We start from the raw sequence: 21,908 nt of genomic DNA on the forward strand, positions 1-21,908 counted from the left end.
ACTCTCTCATTAAGAATGTGTTTTCCCGTACAGCACCGTCCACTCACTGGGCTTTTTTTTTTTTTTTTTTTTTTTTTTTTTTTTTTTTGCACCATTCTCTCTAAACTCAAGACTACTGTGTGTGAAAATCCCTGGAGATCAGTAGTTTCTGAGATACTCAAACCACTCTGTCTGACATTAACAATCATTCCACAGTCAAAGTCACTTAGATCACATTTCTTCCCCATTCTGATGCTTGATCTGAACAACAACTGACCCTCTTGACTGTGTTTGCATTTTTTTATGCACTGAGTTGCTGCCACATGATTGGCTGATTAAGTATTTGCATTAACAAGCAGGTGTACCTAATAAATTGTCCAGTAAATGGATGTTTTTCTCAAAATATTTTTCAGAGGGCAAGGGCTAGGTTGGTGGGAGAGGGATGTTCAGTGACTAACTATAATCTTGAGAGAACTTGAAATGGAAAAAAAATGTATGAGTTACTTAGCTATTCATAATGCGTCTGGAGAAGCAGTGAATGGTCAGAGATTGTCATTAGAAATAAATAGGTCTGTGCTTTGATGAAAGGTCATCTCGAAATGTTAATTCCTTTTTCTCCACCGATGCAGTCAGATTATTTCCAGCATTTACTGTTTCTATTTCAGATATCCAATTGTTGCAGTTATTTTGCTTTCAGACTCTGTATGATCAGGAACTTGTTCTGAAGTTTTTTAGTGTCGCAACTGGATCATTCAGAGTCCCATGGAATGCCTTTAAGATGAACCATCTGTAAACTTGGAAGTCCTCTGTTTATCTAAAGCAAGGGTTCCCAATCTTTTTTATGCCATGCACTCCTACAACTTACCAAGGGGTCTGTGTTCATATTCATGAGTACAAATATCTGATTAGCCAATTATGTGGCAGTAGCTCAATGCATAAAATCATGCAGACATAGTTAAGAGGTTGTTGTTCAAACCAATCATCAAAATGGGAGAAATGTGATCTTAGTGACTTTGACTGTGAAATGATTGTTGGTACCAGATAAGGTGGTTTGAGAATCTCTGAAATTGCTGATCTCCTCGGATTTTCATACACAACAGTCTCTGGAGTTTACAGAAATTGGCAAAAAAAATTCCAGTGAGTGGCAGTTCTGTAAATACAAACACCTTGTTGATGAGAGAGGTCAGCGGTGAATGGCCAGACTGGTTCAAACTGACAAGAAGGCGATAGTAACTCAAATAACCACATATTGCCACAGTGATGTGCAGAAGAGCATGTCTGAATGCACAACATGTCAAAACTTGAAGTGGATGGGCTACAGCAGCAGAAGACCACAAACAAACACATAGTGGCCAGTTTATTAGGTATAGGAGGTTACTAGTAATGTGGCCATGACCTTCTCTTCAAGTATCTTTTCTAATGCGATATGAGGCTTAACGAAGTACAGTTTCTTTTCAAGAAAAGCCACCAATAAAAATGTTTATTAGTAACCAGATGTGAAATTAAGGTCATCACCTGATTTAACAAGGAACAGTCTGTATGCAGCATGTAATTGTGTTATGGAAGACCAAGTAATAGAGAAGTATAACATAAATATTTTTATCTGATGTTAGGATGTAAATGACAACAACAATAAAGAAAATTATTGCTCTTCTCTATTTCCATGTCAGCTGAATAGTGTGGAGCTGTAGCATTATACTTGGAGATGTAATTTTCCCCATACAAGCCTTCGTATGCTATTGCAGCCTTCTCAACTGCCCACATCGGTTGTCCATCAAGATGGTCAGAATACACCAAGCAATTCCAAGTTCATGGCTCCCAATAGGAAAGTCTGGGGTGAACAAATGTTGTCTAATGATCACTGTATTTAGTTTGAATGAAAGCTAAGTAGGATATGAAGGTGCAATATGATGGATATCAGTTCAGTTTTTCACCCTGTCTTTGCTAGATTATGGTTTCCGAATAATCTCTGAGTCGCTAGAACCATCCTTTGTTGATTTTGGTATTGCTGCCATATTTCTTGTGCAATCTATCTGCAGCATGAATTTTCTCTGCAAGAGCCAAGGCGATGATACCCAGACCTGATGAGGGTCTCAGCCTAAAATGTCAGCTGTTGATTTCCCTGACCCGAGTTCCTCCAGCATTTTGGGTGTGTTGATGGAAAGTACTTTTAATTGTTAGGCCTTTTCTGGTCCTAGTTTGGAAATCAAGAGTTGAAGTGGGGCAAATTGAGCAGAGTCTGATTGTTTTGTCGAGCAGTGGTCCCCAACCACCGAGCCGCGAAGCGTGTGCTACTGGGCCGTGAGGAAACGATATGATTTGGGGATATGAAATGATACGAGTCAGCTGCACCTTTCTTCATTCTCTGTCACACCCATTGTTGAACTTGAACGCACGCGAGATCATTATGTATACGAAGTCATTACCCACGCGAGATCATCAGTCGCCTAAACCCAGTGATACCCTAGCGCCAGGGACCACTGGTTAGCCTCAGATAACCGGCCGCCTCACGTGTCCAGCGAGAAGTGCCGTTGCTACTAGCCTGGAGCGCGGACAGATGGGCGCCGCCTCTAAACCTGTTCAGAACACGGAATGTTTGTGGGGAACCTGGTGCTAAAATATTCGCAGATGACCTAATTCGGGCTCATGGTTTCTTAAGTAGCAGAACAGCTACCTTACTGTGATCTATTGAAGGTCATCCCTTGAGCCAAACTTTTGTCAGCTGATAGATCCTACCTACCTACAAAGTGGGGGGCGGGCACACGCCCTGTCTCACTCCTCGGTCGCTCTCTCTGGACTGTGACCACTGCAGCCCCAGTATGTGGACCTCCGGCCCTTACCTTGCCCTCTCATTGGTCTGGTGCAATTATTTTATATGTTCACACGAGAAAAATATGCGCTGTGTGTTTAAGATCCAAAGGTTACTTAAAATGTTATGATGTATTTACTTATAAGTGAGTTATAATTGATTTGTCACTATATTCATGCGAGGAAAATATGTGCTGTGTGTTTAATATTAAATTCGTTAGGTAAACCCTTTTAGAAACGAAATTGAGTGTATTAGCCACTTATAAGTGACTTATAGTTGATTTATCACTTGTAATAAATGTATATATGTCCTATATTCCGATCATGATTGACACCCCCTCTCTCCGCAACCCCCCCCCCGGTTGGCCGGTCCGCAAGAATATTGTCAATATTAAACAGGTCCATGGTGCAGAAAAGATTGGTGACCCCTGTTGTAGAGAAAATATGATACTGAGTTCTGAATCCAATCTTACAACAAGAAGCCCTTCTATCAAATGATAAAATAGTACAAGACAGCACTTAAGCATTAAGAATTGTGAGCACTATGCAGCTACATCAGTGAGGTTGATGAGTTACGATTAAATACAGGACTTGGAGAAATATTACGGAAAATTGTGGGGGATGGCAATGTAACATAATAGTTAACATAACACTATTGCAGCACCAGCGACCCAGGTCTAATTACACCGCTATCTGTAAGGAGTTTGTACATTCTTCCCTGACCCATGTGTGTTTTCTCTTGCAGATTACTGACATACTCTGCCCTATCCTTGTCAATTATCTCAAAACATTTAAACAAATTTATGAGGCAAAACCCCACATAAATATGAGTGCTGACATCCCCTAATATGTCCATGTTATGTTTTTTTTCCCAAATGCAGGCAAATTATATCTAAGGATATTCTGTAATTTCTGAACCACTGTTGTAAGGCTCACCAGCCTATAATTTATTAATTTGTCCTTGTCGTTCTTAAAGGGTAACATATTGCTTTTATTAATGTTTAATTCTTTAAATCAACTCTTTCAAATTCTGTTTTCAGCTGGCAGCCTGAAAGACAGATTCCTTTCCATGATGTACGATTTCCACCACCAGCAGATTATCATAAAGATATTAACGAAGGTGATGATGTTGAGGTATGTGATTACCTGTGAAAGTAGTGTGTGATATAGTGTTCTAACTACTGTAAGTTACTGTAAGGTGAATTCACTGAAGTACTTCATTCTAATGAAAGGTGATTGACCTGAAAAGTTACCCGTTTCTTTGTACAGATACTGACTGACCTAAATATGTCTGGCAATTTCTGTATTTAGTTCACATTTCCGGTTTACACATTTTTAAATGAAGTGTAGTTAATGGATATAAAATCTAATCAAGCACTTGAGACTAAATTAGTTAACATTTTTATTTAAAAACTGCATTTTAATTAATTTTGGGATACTCTTATCAGAGTCAGAGCTACACAATATGGAAGCAGTTCCTTTAGCCCAATTGGTCAGTGCCGACCAAAATGCTACATCTAAGCTCAAACATGAGGAAATCTGCAGATGCTGGAAATTCAAACAACACACACAAAATGCTGGTGGAACACAGCAGGCCAGGCAGCATCTATAGGGAGAAGCGCTGTCGACTTTTCGGGCCGAGACCTAAGCTCATCCCATTTGCCAGCACTTGGTCCATATCCTTCTAAAAGGCTAGATTCTAGATGTCCTGACGAAGGGTCTCAGCCCGAAACATTGACAGTGCTTCTCCCTTATAGATGCTGCCTGGTCTGCTGTGTTCCACTAACATTTTGTGTGCGTTGTTTGAATTTCCAGCATCTGCAGATTTCCTTGTGTTTGTAGATTCTAGTTGTTTCCTTGTAACTGCCCAACTGTCCTTTAAAGGTGGTTATTGTACCTCTCTCTCTGCCACTTAGTCTGGCAGCTCCTTCCATGTACATACTTCCCTAAAAGAAAGTTTCCCCTAAAGTTCCAATTAAATCTTTCCCCTCTCACTTATTGAGCAAAGGCAAAAGATTTACATCAGCAAGGCTTAGAAGATTATAGCCAAAACTTCTATTTCAGTATTCTGGTTTTCTGACTTAGAATAAAAAAGGTAACATTTATTCCAGAAGCTGCCATTTCAAACTTGTACTTCATGACAAACATTTTGGTATTAAGTTGATCTCTTAAAGAAAAAAATCAGTTTCTTAAAAAATTGCAATAACCTGCATTACATACTCAATCTGCCTTGCAAAAATTGCATCATATGACGTGGGATGATAGTGATTTGGTTTGTACCTATGTTTTACAGACTCTGCAAATGGGAATATTTGTTGCAATACTATTTCCCTTCTCTATGCCCTTTATTCCATTTTTAAAAATGTATCCTTCTCAGCCTCAGTACCACTTAGCTGAAAGCAGGTTTTAATGGTCTCCATGCATGGTGAGAGAAAAAAAACTCCTTTGCACTTCTCTTGCAGTTAATCTAAAGTCAAAGCTTCACTGTTAATTAACAAACTTTTCTCACAGTTTTGCAGGGTAGGTGGTGTGGAAATTGTTGAAACTCTTAACAGTTGTATGATTTTTTTTCAATCTTTGCATGATTGTAAAGTTTTTGTGCTTGGAACTCCATCAGAATGATTCTAATTTAGGCACTCCTGAATGTGAAGGGCTGCCAGAGGTTTTCTATTCCTCTAGTAGCAGAACTTCTCTGCCTTAAATCAACTCCAAAAAGAATTACCTTTTCTCTCAATATTCCTACCCTCATATTGAACAGTGTGATTAAGGAAAAGTGATTGGGAACAAAAAAAATCAGGAGGTTCAATATAAAAGTTCAGAATGGGGAATAATAGAAGAATGGGTGGAGAAGAGAAAAATTAGGATAAAAGTGAAATATTACCAAATGTACAGTAATTTTGTTTAGTATCTATTAGCACATTAATAGTCTTTTTATGCCATGTGGGAACAGAAAACTTTAATTAAAATCAGCTTTAGTGTTGGCAAAAAAAATTGAAACAAACATTTGAGAAATGCATTTTGTGTTTGTCTTTTAATTAACTTTTTATTTCTAGTTTTTTTTTGTATTTTACTGAAACATATTTTCCCCATTTCCCACATTTGATATATTTTGCACCTGTTTATTTATATACAGTGCCTATAAAAAATTATCACTTCCTTCCCCCCGCCCCAGAAGTTTTCATGTTTCATTGTTTTACAACATTGAATCACAGTGGATTTAATTTGACCTTTTTGACGCTGATCAACAATAAAGACTCTTCATGTCAAAGTGAAAACAAATTTCTACACATTGGTCTAAATTTATTATAATTATTAACACAAAATAATTGCATTATTACTCACCCCCTTCAAGTCAGTATTTAGTAGATGCATCTATAGCAGCAATTACGGCCTTGAGTCTGTGGATAGGTCTCTATCAGCTTTGCACATCTGGACACTTAAATTTTTCCCCGTTCCTCTTTACAAACTTGCTCAAACTCTGTCAACTTGTGTAGGGATTGTGAGTGAACAGCCCTTTTCAAGTCCGTGCACAAATTCTCAATTGGATTGAGGTCTGGACTCTTGACTTGGCCATTCCAGGACGTTAACTTGGTTTTTAAGCCATTCCTTTGTAACTTTGGCTTTATGCTTGGGGTTCAGTGTCTTGCTGGAAAAGAAATCTCTCAAGTAGCAGTTCTCTTGCAAACTAGATCAGGATTTCCGTAAGGACATTCCCATATTTTGCTGTATTCATTCTACCCTCTACCTTCACAAGCCTTCCAGGGCCTGCTGTAGTGAAGCATCCTCACAGCTTGATGAAGCCACCACTATGCTTTATGGTGGGGATGGTGTGTTTTTGATGATGTGCAATGTTTGGTTTACGCTAAACGTAGAGTTTAGTCTGATGGCCAAAAACACAGGACAATTTACAATGACCAGTTAATCTACTAACCAGTATGTCTTTGGACTCTGGGAAGAAACCAGAGTCCCCAGAGGAAACCCATGTGACTCATAGGACTCATTTGAATCGGGAGCAAGTTACAGCTTGTGATTCAGCTGGGAGCTCAGAGAATTCGACCGTGTAGGTAGGATTTAAGCCTACCTGGTCAATACCTGTGGAGGAGGGGGAACTGCGCAGGCGCGAGCGACGTCAGCGTCGAGCGCGCACTTTAAAAGGCAGGACTTCTTGTCAGAGCGGGCAGCGCCGAGCGGGCAGCGGAGTCCGTGGAAGCAGAGTCCTGGGCTTTGGCTAAGGGGGCTTCGGCGTAAGGGGACTTCAGTAAGGCTGTGTGATTGCTCGCTGAGGGGAAGAAGGTAAGGTCGCTAGGTGCTTTTTAGACATTCTATTAGTTCAGGTATGGGGGAGACAGTCAGAGCAGTGGTGTGCTCCGTATGCAGTATGTGGGAAGTCAGGGTCAACACAGTTGTCCCTGATGACCACACCTGCAAGAGGTGCGTCCAGCTGCAGCTCCTATCAGCCCGAGTTAGGGAGTTGGAGCTGGAGCTGGATGAACTACGGATCATTCGGGAGGCAGAGGCAGAGATAGATAGGAGTTATCAGGAGGTAGTCACACCAAAGAACCAAGATTTAGGCAGATGGGTGACGGTCCAGAGAGGCAGGGGGAGCAGGCAGAGAGAGCAGAGCACCCCTGCGGCCATTCCCATTAACAATAAGTATACCGTACTGGATACTGTTGATGGGGATGACCTACCAGGAATGAGTTGCAGTGGTTCTGCCTCTGGCACAGAGGTTGAACCCTCAACTAGAAAGGGGAGGAGGGAAGAGAAGAGAGCGATAGTTTTAGGGGATTCTATAGTTAGGGGGGCAGATAGGAGATTTTGGGGGGCAGATCGGGAGTCTCGGATGGTATGTTGCCTCCCTGGTGCCAGGGTCCGGGACATCTCAGATCGGGTGCAGGCTATTCTTGAGAACGAGGGCATGAACCCAGATGTAGTGGTCCATGTAGGGACCAACGATGTAGGTAAGGTGAGTGAGGGGGTCCTGCTTAGAGAGTTCAGGGAGTTAGGAGTGAAGCTGAAAGGCAGGACCTCCAGGTTGACAATCTCGGGATTGCTACCTGTGCCACGTGCGAGTGAAGCGAAGAATAGAATGATTATGCACATTAATACGAGGCTGAGAACATGGTGCAGGAAGGAAGGGTTCAGGTTTTTGGATAATTGGTCTTTGTTCCAGGGACATTGGGATCTGTTTCAAAGGGACGGTCTACATCTGAACCGGAGGGGTACTAGCATTCTTGCAGGAGTGTTTGCCAGTGCTGCTCCGGGGGGTTTAAACTAGATGTGCAGGGGGCAGGGATCCAGATCCAGAGGGTTGGTCAGAAGGAGCATGGGATTAAATGTGTAGAAGGTTTGGGTAATCTTGAGAAGGTCATCAAAATTCAGGGTGCATTTAGCCCGGTGGAAGTTCAAGGAGCTGGGTTAGGTACAGTAGACAGTCTTTTAAGCAAAGAGAGGAGGAATGGGCTAAGAATTCTATACTTGAATGCACGTAGTGTCAGAAATAAGGCAGATGAGCTTGAAGCTCAGATGAAAATGGGGAACTACGATATTGTTAGGATAATGGAGACATGGCTGCAAGGGGATCAGGCCTGGGAATTGAGTGTACCAGGGTATACATGCTATCGTAGAGACAGAAATATGGGAAGAGGGGGTGGGGTGGCCCTGTTGGTAGGGAATGAGATTCAGTCCTTAGCAAGAGGTGACTTGGGAACAGGGGAAGTAGAGTCTGTGTGGATTGAGCTGAGGAACAGCAAGGGTAAAAAGACCCTAATGGGTGTTGTGTACAGGCCCCCAAACAGTAGCGTGGATATTGGGTACAAGTTGATTAGGGAGTTAACATTGGCATGTGCTAAAGGTAATGTAGTCGTTATGGGAGATTTCAACATGCAGGTGAACTGGGAGAATCAGGTAGGTGCTGGACCCCAGGATAGGGAGTTTGTGGAGTATCTAAGGGATGTATTTTTGGAACAGCTTGTGCTTGAGCCAACCAGGAACGAGGCTATTTTGGACTTGGTGATGTGTAATGAACAGGAATTGATAAGTGATCTTGAAGAAAAGGAGCCATTAGGAAGTAGTGATCATAACATGATAAGTTTTTATCTACAATTTGAGAGGGATAAGGGCAGATCAGAGGTGTCAGTGTTGCAATTAAATAAAGGAGACTACGGAGCCATGAGGGAAGAGCTGGCCAAAGTTAAGTGGGCGGATGCCCTGGCAGGAAAGACAGTGGATCAGCAGTGGCAGATATTCTTGGGCATAATACAAAAGATGCAAAGGCAGTTCATTCCAATGAGAAGGAAGGATTTAAAGAGGGGGAAGGGGCCACAGTGGTTGACAAAGGAAGTCAGAGATTGTATAGCATTAAAGAAAAAGAAGTATGACAGGGCTAAGATGAGTGGGAATACAGATGATTGGGAAAGTTTTAAGGAGCAGCAGATCTTAACTAAAAAAGCAATACGGAGAGAAAAAATCAGGTATGAGCTCAGTCTAGCCAGGAATATAAAAAGGGATAGCAAAAGCTTTTTTAGCTATGTGAAGAGAAAGAAGATAGTTAAGAACAATGTTGGCCCCTTGAAGAATGAATTGGGAGAAATTGTTATGGGAAACAGGGAAATGGCAACAGAATTTAATGCGTACTTTAGATCTGTCTTCACCAGGGAGGACACAAGCAATCTCCCAGATGTATGGATGGGCCAGGGTCATAAGATATCAGAGGAATTGAGACAGATTGACATTAGGAAAGAAACTGTGATGAGTAGACTGGTAGGACTGAAGGCTAATAAATCCCCGGGTCCAGATGGTCTGCATCCGAGGGTTCTAAAAGAGGTGGCTCAGGAAATTGCGGATGCATTGGTAATCATTTTCCAATGTTCCTTAGATTCAGGATCAGTTCCTGAAGGTTGGAGAGTGGCTAATGTTATCCCACTTTTCAAGAAGGGAGGGAAGGAGAAAACGGAGAACTATCGCCCTGTTAGCCTAACGTCAGTCGTGGGGAAGATGCTTGAGTCCATTATTAAGGACGAAATAGTGGCACATCTAGATGGCAGAAATAGGATTAGGCCGAGCCAGCATGGATTTACCAAGGGCAAATCATGTTGACTAATCTGTTGGAGTTTTTTGAGGGTGTAACAAGGATGTTAGACGAGGGTAAGCCAGTGGATGTTGTATACCTAGATTTTCAGAAGGCCTTCGATAAGGTGCCACATAGGAGATTGGTGAGTAAAATCAGAGCTCATGGCATTGGGGGCAGGGTTTCAACATGGATAGAAAACTGGTTGGCAGATAGAAAGCAAAGGGTAGCAGTGAATGGGTGTTTCTCGGACTGGCTGGAGGTGACTAGTGGGGTACCACAGGGCTCTGTATTGGGACCACAGCTCTTTACGATTTATGTCAATGATTTAGATGAGGGCATTGAAAACTATATCAGCAAGTTTGCTGACGATACTAAACTGGGTGGCAGTGTGACATGCGAAGAGGACGTTAGGAGAATACAGGGAGACTTGGATAGGCTGGGTGAGTGGGCAGATACTTGGCAGATGTCATTCAATGTGAATAAATGTGAAGTTATCCACTTTGGAAGCAGGAACAAGAGGGCAGAGTATTGTCTGAACGGAGTAGAGTTAGGTAAGGGAGAAATGCAAAGAGACCTAGGAGTCCTAGTTCACCAGTCAATGAAGGTGAATGAGCAAGTGCAACAGGCAGTGAAGAGGGCAAATGGAATGTTGGCCTTTGTTACAAGGGGAATTGAATACAAGAGCAAGGATGTCCTTTTGCATTTGTACAGGGCCCTGGTGAGACCACACCTGGAATATTGTGTACAGTTTTGGTCTCCAGGTTTAAGGAAGGACATTCTGGCAGTTGAGGAAGTGCAGCGTAGATTCACTAGGTTGATTCCTGGGATGGCAGGGCTGTCTTACGCAGAGAGATTGGAGAGATTGGGCTTGTACACGCTGGAATTGAGGAGATTGAGAGGGGATCTGATTGAAACGTTTAAGATAATTAAAGGATTTGATAGGATTGAGGCAGGAAATTTGTTCCATATGTTGGGAGAGTCCAGTACCGGAGGGCATGGATTGAGAATAAGAGGTCAGTTATTTAAAACAGAGTTGAGGAAGAGCTTCTTCTCTCAGAGAGTTGTGCAGGTGTGGAATGCACTACCTCGGAAGACGGTGGAGGCCAATTCTCTGGATGCTTTCAAGAAGGAGCTAGATAGATATCTGATGGATAGGGGAATCAAGGGATATGGGGACAAGGCAGGGACTGGGTATTGATAGTGAATGATCAGCCATGATCTCAGAATGGCAGTGCAGACTCGAGGGGCCGAATGGTCTACTTCTGCACCTATTGTCTATTGAAAGACATACAAACTTACTTACAGATGACTTTGGATTGAATTCTGAACTCGGACACTTGTTGTAATAGTTGTAATAGCAGTTTGCTAAATGCTACATTGCTGTTGCTAGAGTTTTACTATATTAAAAAATCTTGACCATCCCAAAGAAGCCTAAATATTGAGTCTTTTCCCTGAATTAATTTCCAGGACTTGTTGGATGTAATTTTCATATTATTGATTTAAAAAAAAGCAGAGGCAAGAGACTTGAAAAGGATATAATTGACTGATTTCATTCAGATTTTTGCAGTTTAAATTTAATTATGCAGGGTGCAAATGATATTTGAATATCTCCCCCTTCAACTTATCACAATGTGTGATTGATAATTTTATCATTTTTGTTGTTTACATAACCTTTGGAAGTTTTCCTTTCAAATGGATCCAAAGTTGGTTTACTTGTAGTAGCTAACTACAAATCCACTAATTCTAAGTTAAACCATATCTAAATCTTTGGACAACTGGAATAAAGGTTTTTTTAAATTTTTCTGGCTAACATCAGCCATTTTATTTATGCATGAAGATATTCTGAGTCACTGGTATTACAGCTCGGAGTGTCAGAGTTCAATTCCCGCATTCTCAGTAAAAAAGTTTGTACATATGTCTCGTGTGTGTTGGTTTCCTTTGGGTACTCCAGTTTCCTCCCACAGTCCAAAGATGTTCACATTTGTAGATTAATTGCTCATTGTAAGTTGTCCTGTGATTAGGCCAGGTTAACCAGGTGGGTTGCTGGGTGATCTGGCTCGTTGGGCTTCCACGCTTATTCTCTAAATGAAATAAATAAAATACCTTGCTGCAGTTTTGAAGGGCTGCATGGTGTAAAATTTTTATTAGGGAGATGAACCAGTGTATCATCTAAGGAAGAAAGCAGTAGAATTTCTACTACACAAAAAAGTCTGCAGATGCTGGAAAGCCAAAGTAACACACACACAACACTGGAGGAACTCCGCAGGTCAGACAGCATCAAATGAAAGAGTAAACAGCTAACATTTCGGGCCAAGACCCTTCTTCAGGATCTTTTACAAATACTGGACAAGATAATGTTTGTTTTCTTTGGTAAGGACTTTATATTCAGTATCTTCAGTTTGCAGGTTGGTCTAGGGATAAAGCTCTTGCTGTGTGGACAAATGTCTTAACTTCCATAGAATTGCTACCGTACCATTGAAAATTTGTTCTACATCAGTTCTATTTGTGATTGTGGAAAACTAGTCCAGTATATTACTTACGGCACATTCTCTTTCTTTGAAGAACTTAGTTAAATCTGTTGAGTTTGTAAAAGAACAAAATAGCTTCTGTTGACATTTTCCCATTGCTAATTCATGGAGTCAGTCAGCACAGAAGGAGATCAGTTGACACATTGTACCTTTTTCAGCTTAGTCTAACCAATCAGTTGTTTTCCCATAGCCGTATAAATCTTTCTTTTAAAACTACTTGATTTGTAGCTTTTTTTTAAGTTATGTTACACACCTTTGAATTTTAATTTGCAGCTGTTGAGTTACTATTTCAGTACCTAAATTATGCTACCCTTGGTACCTGGATTGTATCCAAATGAATATTTAAACATTCCAGAATCATCTAACAAACTGAAAAATAGATGTGTGCTTAATTACATTAAACTGGTAACTGTAATCATGTAACATTTTATCAGTATTTAAGACTACTTAAATGCTTGTAAAAATCTGATGGTTTTATATATATATATATATATTTATATGGTGCTGGTAGTAAATACCCATTGAATATGCAGAATGTAGATCTAAGCAAATGAATAGGGCAGTTGAACTATGTTTAAAGAAAGGCATCCATCTGCAGAATGTTTTATTTCCATTCACTACAAAACTGCAAAATAAAATAAATAAATCATACACTCAGTGGTCACTATTCAGTATTTTCTATACCTAATAAAGTGACCACTGAGTGTATGTTTGTGATCATTCACTTAAAGATTTGCCATGCTGTGCATTCAGAGTAGCTGTTCTGCACATCACTATTGTAATGCATGGTTATTTTAATTGCTTTCGCCTTTCTATCAGCTCGAACTAGTCTGGCCATTTTCCTCTAACTTCATTTTTGCCCACAGAAGTACCACACTCTGGATGTTTTTTTTCCCCCCACACCATTCTCAGTAAACTCCAGAGATCCCAGAAGACTTCTGAGATACTCAAACCATCAACAATTATTCCACTATCAAAGTCACTTAGATTGCATTTCTCCCAATTTTGATGATTGGTCTGAACAACAACAGAACCTCTTGACCATGTCTGCATGCTTTTCTGCATTGAATTAATGCCACATAATTGGCTGATTAGGTATTTGCATTCATGAACAGGTGTATCTAATAAAGTGGCCAGTGAGTGTATTTTTTACATTTGTTTGTGTTTTGCTGAACTTTTCTGTCTAAAAGTAGTACTTTTTAAATTTTCCTAGGTCTATTCTCGAGCAAATGAGAAAGAACCTTGTGGCTGGTGGTTGGCCAAAGTTAGAATGATGAAGGGTGAGGTAAGCTATTTTGCATATAAAATTCCAAGTTCCGTTTTGATGGATAATACATTAATGTTACTGGTCAGTGTTGAGTTTTTTTTTACAGATTGCAGCATTATTTGATGATACTGCATCATAAATTATCTGCAGATTTGCATATTCTAAGTTACTTATTCCTATTTTAAATAAACCTGTTCTCATCCTACACATTTGGCATAGTATCATGTAATGAAATAAAGTGTACAGAATCAGAATCGGGTTTATTATCACTGATATAGGTTGATTCAAATTTGTTTTGTGGCAGCAGTACACTAAATACATAAAGTTCTGGTAATTTACATTAAGAAATAGAAAGTTCAGTAGTGCAGAAAGAGAGCAAAATAATGGTGGTAATTGTCATGGATTCAAGGACCTTTCAGAAAACTGATGGCGGAGAAGCTGGCCCTAAAATGTTCAGTGTGCATCTTCAAGTTCCCGTGTCTCATCTCTGATGATTGTAATAAGAGTGTGGGGGGCCCTTGTGATGGATGCCCCCTTCTTGAGGCCTGGCCTTTTGAAGATATTTTCAATGATGGAGAGATTAGTGCCTGTCATAGAGCTGTCTGAATTTACAACACACTCATCTTTTTCCAATTCTACGCAATGGAGCCTCAGTGCCAAGCAGCATAAGAAGATGGCACCAGCTACGACGTTGCAGACAGCTCACAAAACTACTAGATACGCTTCTGCTTCTAGATATGCTTTTTCAGAACTGTGATTGATTGCAGCCTATAATTTCCCTTTTAACTACCTGGCCCTTCACTTATGTTCATATCACCTGCAAATTTATTGATTCACAAAGCTATCAATTCCTTCATCCAAATCATTGAAGTATAATTTATCAAGAAGTGGCCTTTCTCCATTCAATGGGTTTCAATGAGATCACCCCTCATATATCTGAATTTTAATGAATACAGGCCCAGAGCCATCAAACGCTCTTCATATGACAAGCCATTCAGTGGCTTTATCATTTTCTGGAATCTCCTGTGAATCCTTTCCAGATTCAGTACAGGTGTCCCCCACTTTACAAGACTTACGCTTTTATGAAAAAATTTCCCATATAAATTAATGGTTCTTCGCTTTACGCCATTTTTGGCTGAAGAAAGGTTTCATAGGAATGCTCTACCTTTGTAAAGCACGCCATTTTTGGCTGAAGAAAGGTTTCATAGGAATGCTCTACCTTTGTAAAGGTGGGGGTACATCCTTTCTAAGATAAGGGTCCCAAAACTGCTCACAATACTCGCAATTGAGGCCTCACCTCACAACTTTATAAAGTTTCAACATTGCATCCTTGCTTTTATATTCTAGTCATCTTGAAGTGAATGCTAATGTTGCATTTACCTTCCTCACCACAGATTCAAACCTGCAATTTATTTTTTAGGGAATCCTGCACAAGGACTCCCAAGTACCTTTGCACGTCAGTTTTTTTATTAAATTTTCTCTCCATTTAGAAAATTGTTCAGCCTTTCTTCTACCAAAATGTATGATACACTATCTGACACTGTTTTCCATCTGCCATTTCTTTGCCCATTCTTAGAATCTGTCAAAGTCCTTCTGTAGCCTACTTCCTCAAAACTACCCCTACCCCTCCGCTTATCTTCATATCACCTGGAAACCTTTCAACAAAGCTATCAATTCCATCATCCAAGTCATTCACGTATAATGTAAAAAATATAATATAGTTATATAAAAATATGATATAGTCCCAAATATTATATACCGTAAATTCCGGACTATAAGCCGCTACTTTTTTCCCACGCTTTTAACACTGCGGCCTATACTACGGTGCGGCTAATGCATTTTTTTTTTCATGCTGCCAAAAACATTTTGCCTCTTAACAGTTGACCAATAAAATTGATGAGTAGTTCACAGAGGTCCATTGAAATTGTACGATAAATCAAGCGCACTTTCACAATTAAATTATTGTAAATCAGTCATTTGTACTCGCCCTCATCAACATGGAAAACACTCGAAGAAAAGCATATGATGCAGCTTTTAAGTTAAAGGCGATCAATCTGGCGGTTGAAGAAGGAAATCGAGCTGCTGCACATAATCTTGGCATAAATGAATCGATGTTGAGACGGTGGAGACGCCAGCGTGAAGAACTGAGTCAATGCAAAAAGATGACAAAAGCTTTCAGAGGTAATCATAGCAGATGGCCCGAACTTGAAAACTTTCTTGAAGACTGGGTTAACACACAGAGAGCAGGCGGCCGCGGTGTTTCCACCGTGCAGATCAGACTGAAGGCTAAAGCAATCGCCACCAAAATGAAAATCGAAGATTTTAGAGGTGGGCCATCGTGGTGTTTTAGATTTATGAGACGAAAAGGCCTGTCCATCAGGGTACGCACGACTCTGTGTCAGCAGCTCCCTCCTGACCACGAGGAAAAGCTTGCTAACTTACGCACATTCACTCAAACAAAGATAGCGGAGAATTCCATCGGGCCAGATGAAATCATAAATATGGATGAAGTACCTTTGACGTTTGACCTGCCTCTCACTCGGACTGTTAATAAAAAAGTTGACTCGTCCATCACACTGAAAACAAGTGGCCATGAGAGAATGCATTTTGCTTGTGTTCTGAGCTGCACAGCATCCGGACTAAAGCTTCCACCGATGGTGATTTTTAAGCGGCGGACAATGAAAGTTCAGTGAAAGCTGCCATCAAGAGTACAAATTCAATTCCAGCTGTGATTCCTGGGGGCACCACGAAGTATTTGCAGCCGCTGGACATCAGCGTGAACCGGGCATTTAAAGTGGCGCTGCGCGTTGAGTGGGAGGCTTGGATGACGAGCGACGAGAAATCCTTTACCAAAACAGGACGCATGCGAAGAGCATCTTTAACTCAAGTCTGCCAGTGGATCCTAAATGCGAGGAGCCGTGTCCCAACATCCACCATCACCAACGGGTTTCGAAAGGCTGGACTGCTGCGTGATGAAGAGGACCGCGTGCGCTCAAGTGAGAGCGACAGCAAAGAGACTGAAGTGAGTGACGAGATCCTGAGGTTATTCAATTCGGACACTGAAGAAGAGGACTTTGATGGTTTTAGTGCGCAGGAGGAAGATGAAGAAGGTGATCAATAACTTTTCCTGGTAGGCTGCAGTATATATATTTTTTTTACCAGTCGTTAGGAGATATTGGAATGTTGTTTGTGCACTGTTCGGTAAAAAAGTATACGCAACATAATTTGTGTGTTACCGATACGCAAGTATATTTAAAAGTAGCTGTGTTACAGGCACTGTTCGAAAAAAAGCATTTGCAATATATATTTGTTTCTGTTACCATACGGATTTAATTAAAAGTTAAAAAATCCTCACATGTAATATCTTTCTGTGTAAATATCTCATATTACAACATGGGACACCTGCGGCTTAAAATCCGGTGCGGCCTGTACAAGTACAAAATTGATTTTCTTTCTAAAATTAGAGCGTGCGGCTTTTAATCAGGTGCGCTCTGTAGTCCGGAATCTACGGTAGTTGGGATCACAAAGACATGGCTCCAGGGTGACCAAGGATGAGAGCTCAACATCCAGGGATATTCAATATTCAGGAGGCATAGACAGGAAAGAAAAAGAGGTGGGGTAGCATTGCTGGTTAGAGAGATTAACGCAATAGAAAGGAAGGACATTAGCCTGGAGGATGTGGAATCGATATGGGTAGAGCTGCATAACACTAAGGGGCAGAAAACGCTGATGTGAGTTGTGTACAGGCCACCGAACAGTAGTAGTGAGGCTGGGGGTGACATTAAACAGGAAATTAGAAATGCATGCCATAAAAGAACAGTAGTTATAATGGGTGACTTCAATCTACATATAGATTGGGTGAACCAAATTGGTAAGGGTGCTGAGGAAGAGGATTTCTTGGAATGTATGTGGGATGGTTTTGTGAACCAATATCTCGAGGAACCAACTAGAGAGCAGGTCATTCTAGATTGGGTATTGATCAATGAGGAAGGGTTAGTTAGCAATCTTGTTGTGCGAGGCCCCTTGGGTAAAATGGTGGAATTCTTCATTTAGATGGAGAGTGACATAGTTAATTCATAAACAAAGGTTCAGAACTTAAAGAAGGGTAACTTTGAAGGTATGAGACGTGAATTAACTAAGATAGACTGGCAAATGATACTTAAAGGGTTGACGGTGGATATGCAATGGCAAGCATTTAAAGATCACATGGATGAACTAACAACAATTGTTCATCCCAGTTTGGCAAAAGAATAAACCAGGGAAGGTAGTGCACCCGTGGCTGACAAGGGAAATTAGGGATAACACCAAGTCCAAAGAAGAAACATATAAATTAGCAAAAAAAAAAGCGGCACACCTGAGGGCTGGGAGAAATTCAGAGACCAGCAGAAGAGGACAAAGGGCTTAATTAAGAAAGGGAAAAAAGATTGAGAGAAAGCTGGCAGGGAACATAAAAACTGACTGTAAAAGCTTTTATAGATATGTGAAAAGAAAAAGATTAGTCAAGACAAATGTAGGTCCCTTACAGTCAGAAACAGGTGGATTGATCATAGGGAACAAAGACATGGCAATTGAATAACTACTTTGGTTCTGTCTTCACTAAGGGGGACATAAATAATCTTCCGGAAATAGTAAGGGACCGAGGGTCTAGTAAGATGGAGAAACTGAGGAAAATACATGTTAGTAGGGAAGTGGTGTTAGATAAACTGAAGGGATTAAAGGCAGATAAATCCCCAGGGCCAGATGGTCTGCATCCCAGAGTGCTTAAGGAAGTAGCCCAAGAAATAGTGGGTGCATTAGTGATAATTTTTCAAAACTCCTTAGATTCTGGGTTAGTTCCTGAGGATTGGAGGTTGGCTAATGTAACCCCACTTTTTAAAAAAAGAGGGAGAGAAAAACCGGGGAATTATAGACCGGTGAGTCTGACATCGGTGGTGGGGAAAATGCTAGAGTCGGTTATCAAAGATGTGATAACAGCACATTTGGAAAGAGGTGAAACCATCGGACAAAGTCAGCATGGATTTGTGAAAGGAAAATCATGTCTGACAAATCTTATAGAATTTTTTGAAGATGTAGCTAGTAGAGTGGATAGGGGAGAGCCAGTGGATGTATATTTAGATTTTCAAAAGGCTTTTGACAAGGTCCCACACAGGAGATTAGTGTGCAAACTTAAAGCACATGGTACTGGGGGTATGATATTGATGTGGATAGAGAATTGGTTGGCAGACAGGAAGGAAAGTATGGGAGTAAACGGGACCTTTTTAGAATGGCAGGCAGTGACTAGTGGGGTACCGCAAGGCTCAGTGCTGGGACCCCAGTTGTTTACAATATATATTAATGATTTAGACGAGGGAATTAAATGCAGTGTCTCCAAGTTTGCAGATGACACGAAGCTGGGTTGCGGTGTTAGCTGTGAGGAGGATGCTAAGAGGATACAGGGTGACTTGGATAGGTTAAGTGAGTGGGCAAATTCATGGCAGATGCAATTTAATGTGGATAAGTGTGAGGTTATCCACTTTAGTTGCAAGAACAGGAAAACAGATTATTATCTGAATGGTGGCCAATTAGGAAAAGGGGAGGTGCAACGAGACCTGGGTATCATTGTACACCAGTCATTGAAGGTGGGCATGCAGGTACAGCAGGCAGTGAAAAAGGCAAATCATATGTTGGCATTCATAGCAAAAGGATATGAGTATAGGAGCAGGGAGGTTCTACTGCAATTGCACAAGGCCTTGGTGAGACTGCACCTAGAGTATTGTGTGCAGTTTTGGTCCCCTAATCTGAGGAAAGACATTCTTGCCATAGAGGGAGTACAAAGAGGGTTCACCAGATTGATTCCTGGGACGGCAGGACTTTCATATGAAGAAAGACTGGATCGACTAGGCTTATACTCACTAGAATTTAGAAGATTGAGGGGGGATCTTATTGAAACGTATAAAATTCTAAAGGGATTGGACAGGCTAGATGCAAGCAGATTGTTTCCAATGTGGGGGAAGGCCAGAACGAGGGATCACAGTTTAAGGATAAAGGGGAAGCCTTTTAGGACCGAGATGAGGAAAAACTTCTTCACAGAGAGAGTGCTAAATCTGTGGAATTCTCTGCCACAGGAAAAAGTTGAGGCCGGTTCATTGGCTATATTTAAGAAGAAGTTAGATATGGCCCTTGTGGCTAAAGGGATCAGGGGGTATGGAGAGAAAGCAGGTACAGGGTTCTGAATTGGATGATCAGCCATGATCATACTGAATGGCGGTGCAGGCTCGAAGGGCCGAATGGCCTACTCCTGCTCCTGTTTTCTTTGTTTCTATGTAAAAAGTACTGGTCCCAACACAGACCCTTGTGGAACACCACTAGTCACTGGCAACCAACCAGAAAAGGCTCCTTTTATTTCACTCTTTGCCTCCTGCCAATCAGCCAATGCTCTCCATGCTAGTATCTTTCCTGTAATACCATGGGCTCGTAAGCAGTTTCATGTCTGGCATCTTGTCAAAAACCTTCTAAAAATCCAAGTACACAACATCCACCAATTCTCCTTTGTCTCACCTACTTGCTTTTTCTTCAAAAATTCCAACAGATATGTTAGGCAAGATTTTTCCTTAAGGAAAGTTTGCTGACTGGCCTATTATCATGTGCCTCCAAATACCCTGAAACAACATTTTTAATAATCGACTTCTAACATCTTCCCAACCACTGAGGTCAGACTTATTGGCTTGTAATTTACTTTCTTCTGCCCCTTTCAGTTCATGCCACCCGAATTTAATGATTCTTGAAAGATCATTACTAATGCCCCAATAATCTCTTCAGCTACCTCATTCAGAACCCTGGAGTGTAGACCAGGTGACTTATCTATCTTTAGACTGTTCAGTGTCTCAACACCTTCTCCCTACTAATGGCAACTTCACTCACTCCTCCCCTCGCCCCAGTTACTCTTGAACCTTTGGCATACTGCAGTGTCTTCTTCCACAGTGAAAACTGATGCAAAATATTTAGTCAGTTTGTCTGCTGTTTTCTTGTCCCCGATTACTACCTCTCCAGCATTATTTTGCCCTGTCTCGCCACCCCCCCTTCTAATTACTTTGGGAGGTGCAGGAGTCTTGGACCCCACACCAGCCGGTTTGGAAGAAGTTGTTGCCCTGCAGCCATAAGGCTTTACTCACCTCATCGCTGATTGGGCTTTGCATCTGTGAATTGTTTCATAATTTGTTCTTTTCTCCCCCACACATTGGGTGTTTGACAGTTTTTGTTGTGTGGGTTTCTTTAAAAAGGGTTCTATTGTGTTTCCTTGTTTTGTGGCTGTCTGCAAGAAGGCGAATCTCAAGGTTGTATATAGTATATATTGACAATAAATGTACTTTAAACATTTGAACTTTGATGCAACCAATCAGAATGCTGTCCATGGAACATCTATGGAAATTTGCTGGCCTTTGATATAGCAAATCACCTCAAGCTCTTAATGAATTATAACCGCTTCCATGCCTTCTCAATGAGAGAGAAAGAAAAGTGACCCCCTGCATTACTTTGCTGTCTTATGATCTTTTTGCAGGAAACATCTTCCTTTAAAATGTCTGTTTTCCCCAGCATACAATCACAGAAACTACTATGCAAGTGGACATATTAGTGATTGTGGCTTATTAGTAATGGCAATTCACTGGAAATTAACTTACAAGTCCGCTGCTTTCCACGTTTGCTAAGGGGACACAGTTAGAAACTGATGTCCAACTTGATCTCATTTTTAATTAGAATTTGGATCAGTTAATTATAATATCTAAAATCTGCTTAGAAATTTGCTGCTTGAAGAAAGCATGAATGAAATATCCACATTGCTCCAAATTAATTCATATCGAGCATTTTATGAACTGTGAACTGTGGGCATCTGGGTTGGGTGATAAACATCCTAAGTGCATTGAAAACACAAAATAGTGGTTTTTGCTTAGCACTAAAGAGCTTCCCATTACAATTGCAGTATTAATGAGAAATTTTTTTTGTAAAATGTGATTTTGGTACTCGGTATAAGCAAAGTGCAAATTTTAAAAATCTCTTTCCTTACAAAAAACATTTTTTCAGTTTTATGTTATAGAGTATGCTGTTTGTGATGCAACATTCAATGAAATCGTCACTGTGGAACGACTGCGACCTATCAACCCCAATAAGCCTGCAACAAAAAGCACATTTCACAAAATAAAACTTGATGTTCCTGATGACCTGAGGCGTGCGTAAGTAAAAGTGAATTTATCACAAGCTAAACAAGAATTTCATGACT

General features: G+C 40.8%; 1 protein-coding gene across 3 annotated transcripts in view; it reads left to right on the plus strand.

Annotated features, from left to right (window-relative positions):
* The window catches only part of fmr1 (fragile X messenger ribonucleoprotein 1), a 94,824-nt gene that overhangs the window by 23,808 nt on the left and 49,108 nt on the right, over positions 1-21,908 (plus strand). For all 3 annotated transcript variants that reach the window (XM_059976691.1, XM_059976690.1, XM_059976689.1), the window contains exons 3-5: positions 3,828-3,921; positions 13,601-13,672; positions 21,713-21,861. In XM_059976691.1, coding sequence (XP_059832674.1) covers positions 3,828-3,921; positions 13,601-13,672; positions 21,713-21,861 — 315 coding nt within the window. The remainder of the gene's footprint in view (positions 1-3,827; positions 3,922-13,600; positions 13,673-21,712; positions 21,862-21,908) is intronic.

This window comes from Hypanus sabinus, chromosome 8 (assembly GCF_030144855.1).
Source record: "Hypanus sabinus isolate sHypSab1 chromosome 8, sHypSab1.hap1, whole genome shotgun sequence".
NCBI lineage: Eukaryota > Metazoa > Chordata > Chondrichthyes > Myliobatiformes > Dasyatidae > Hypanus > Hypanus sabinus.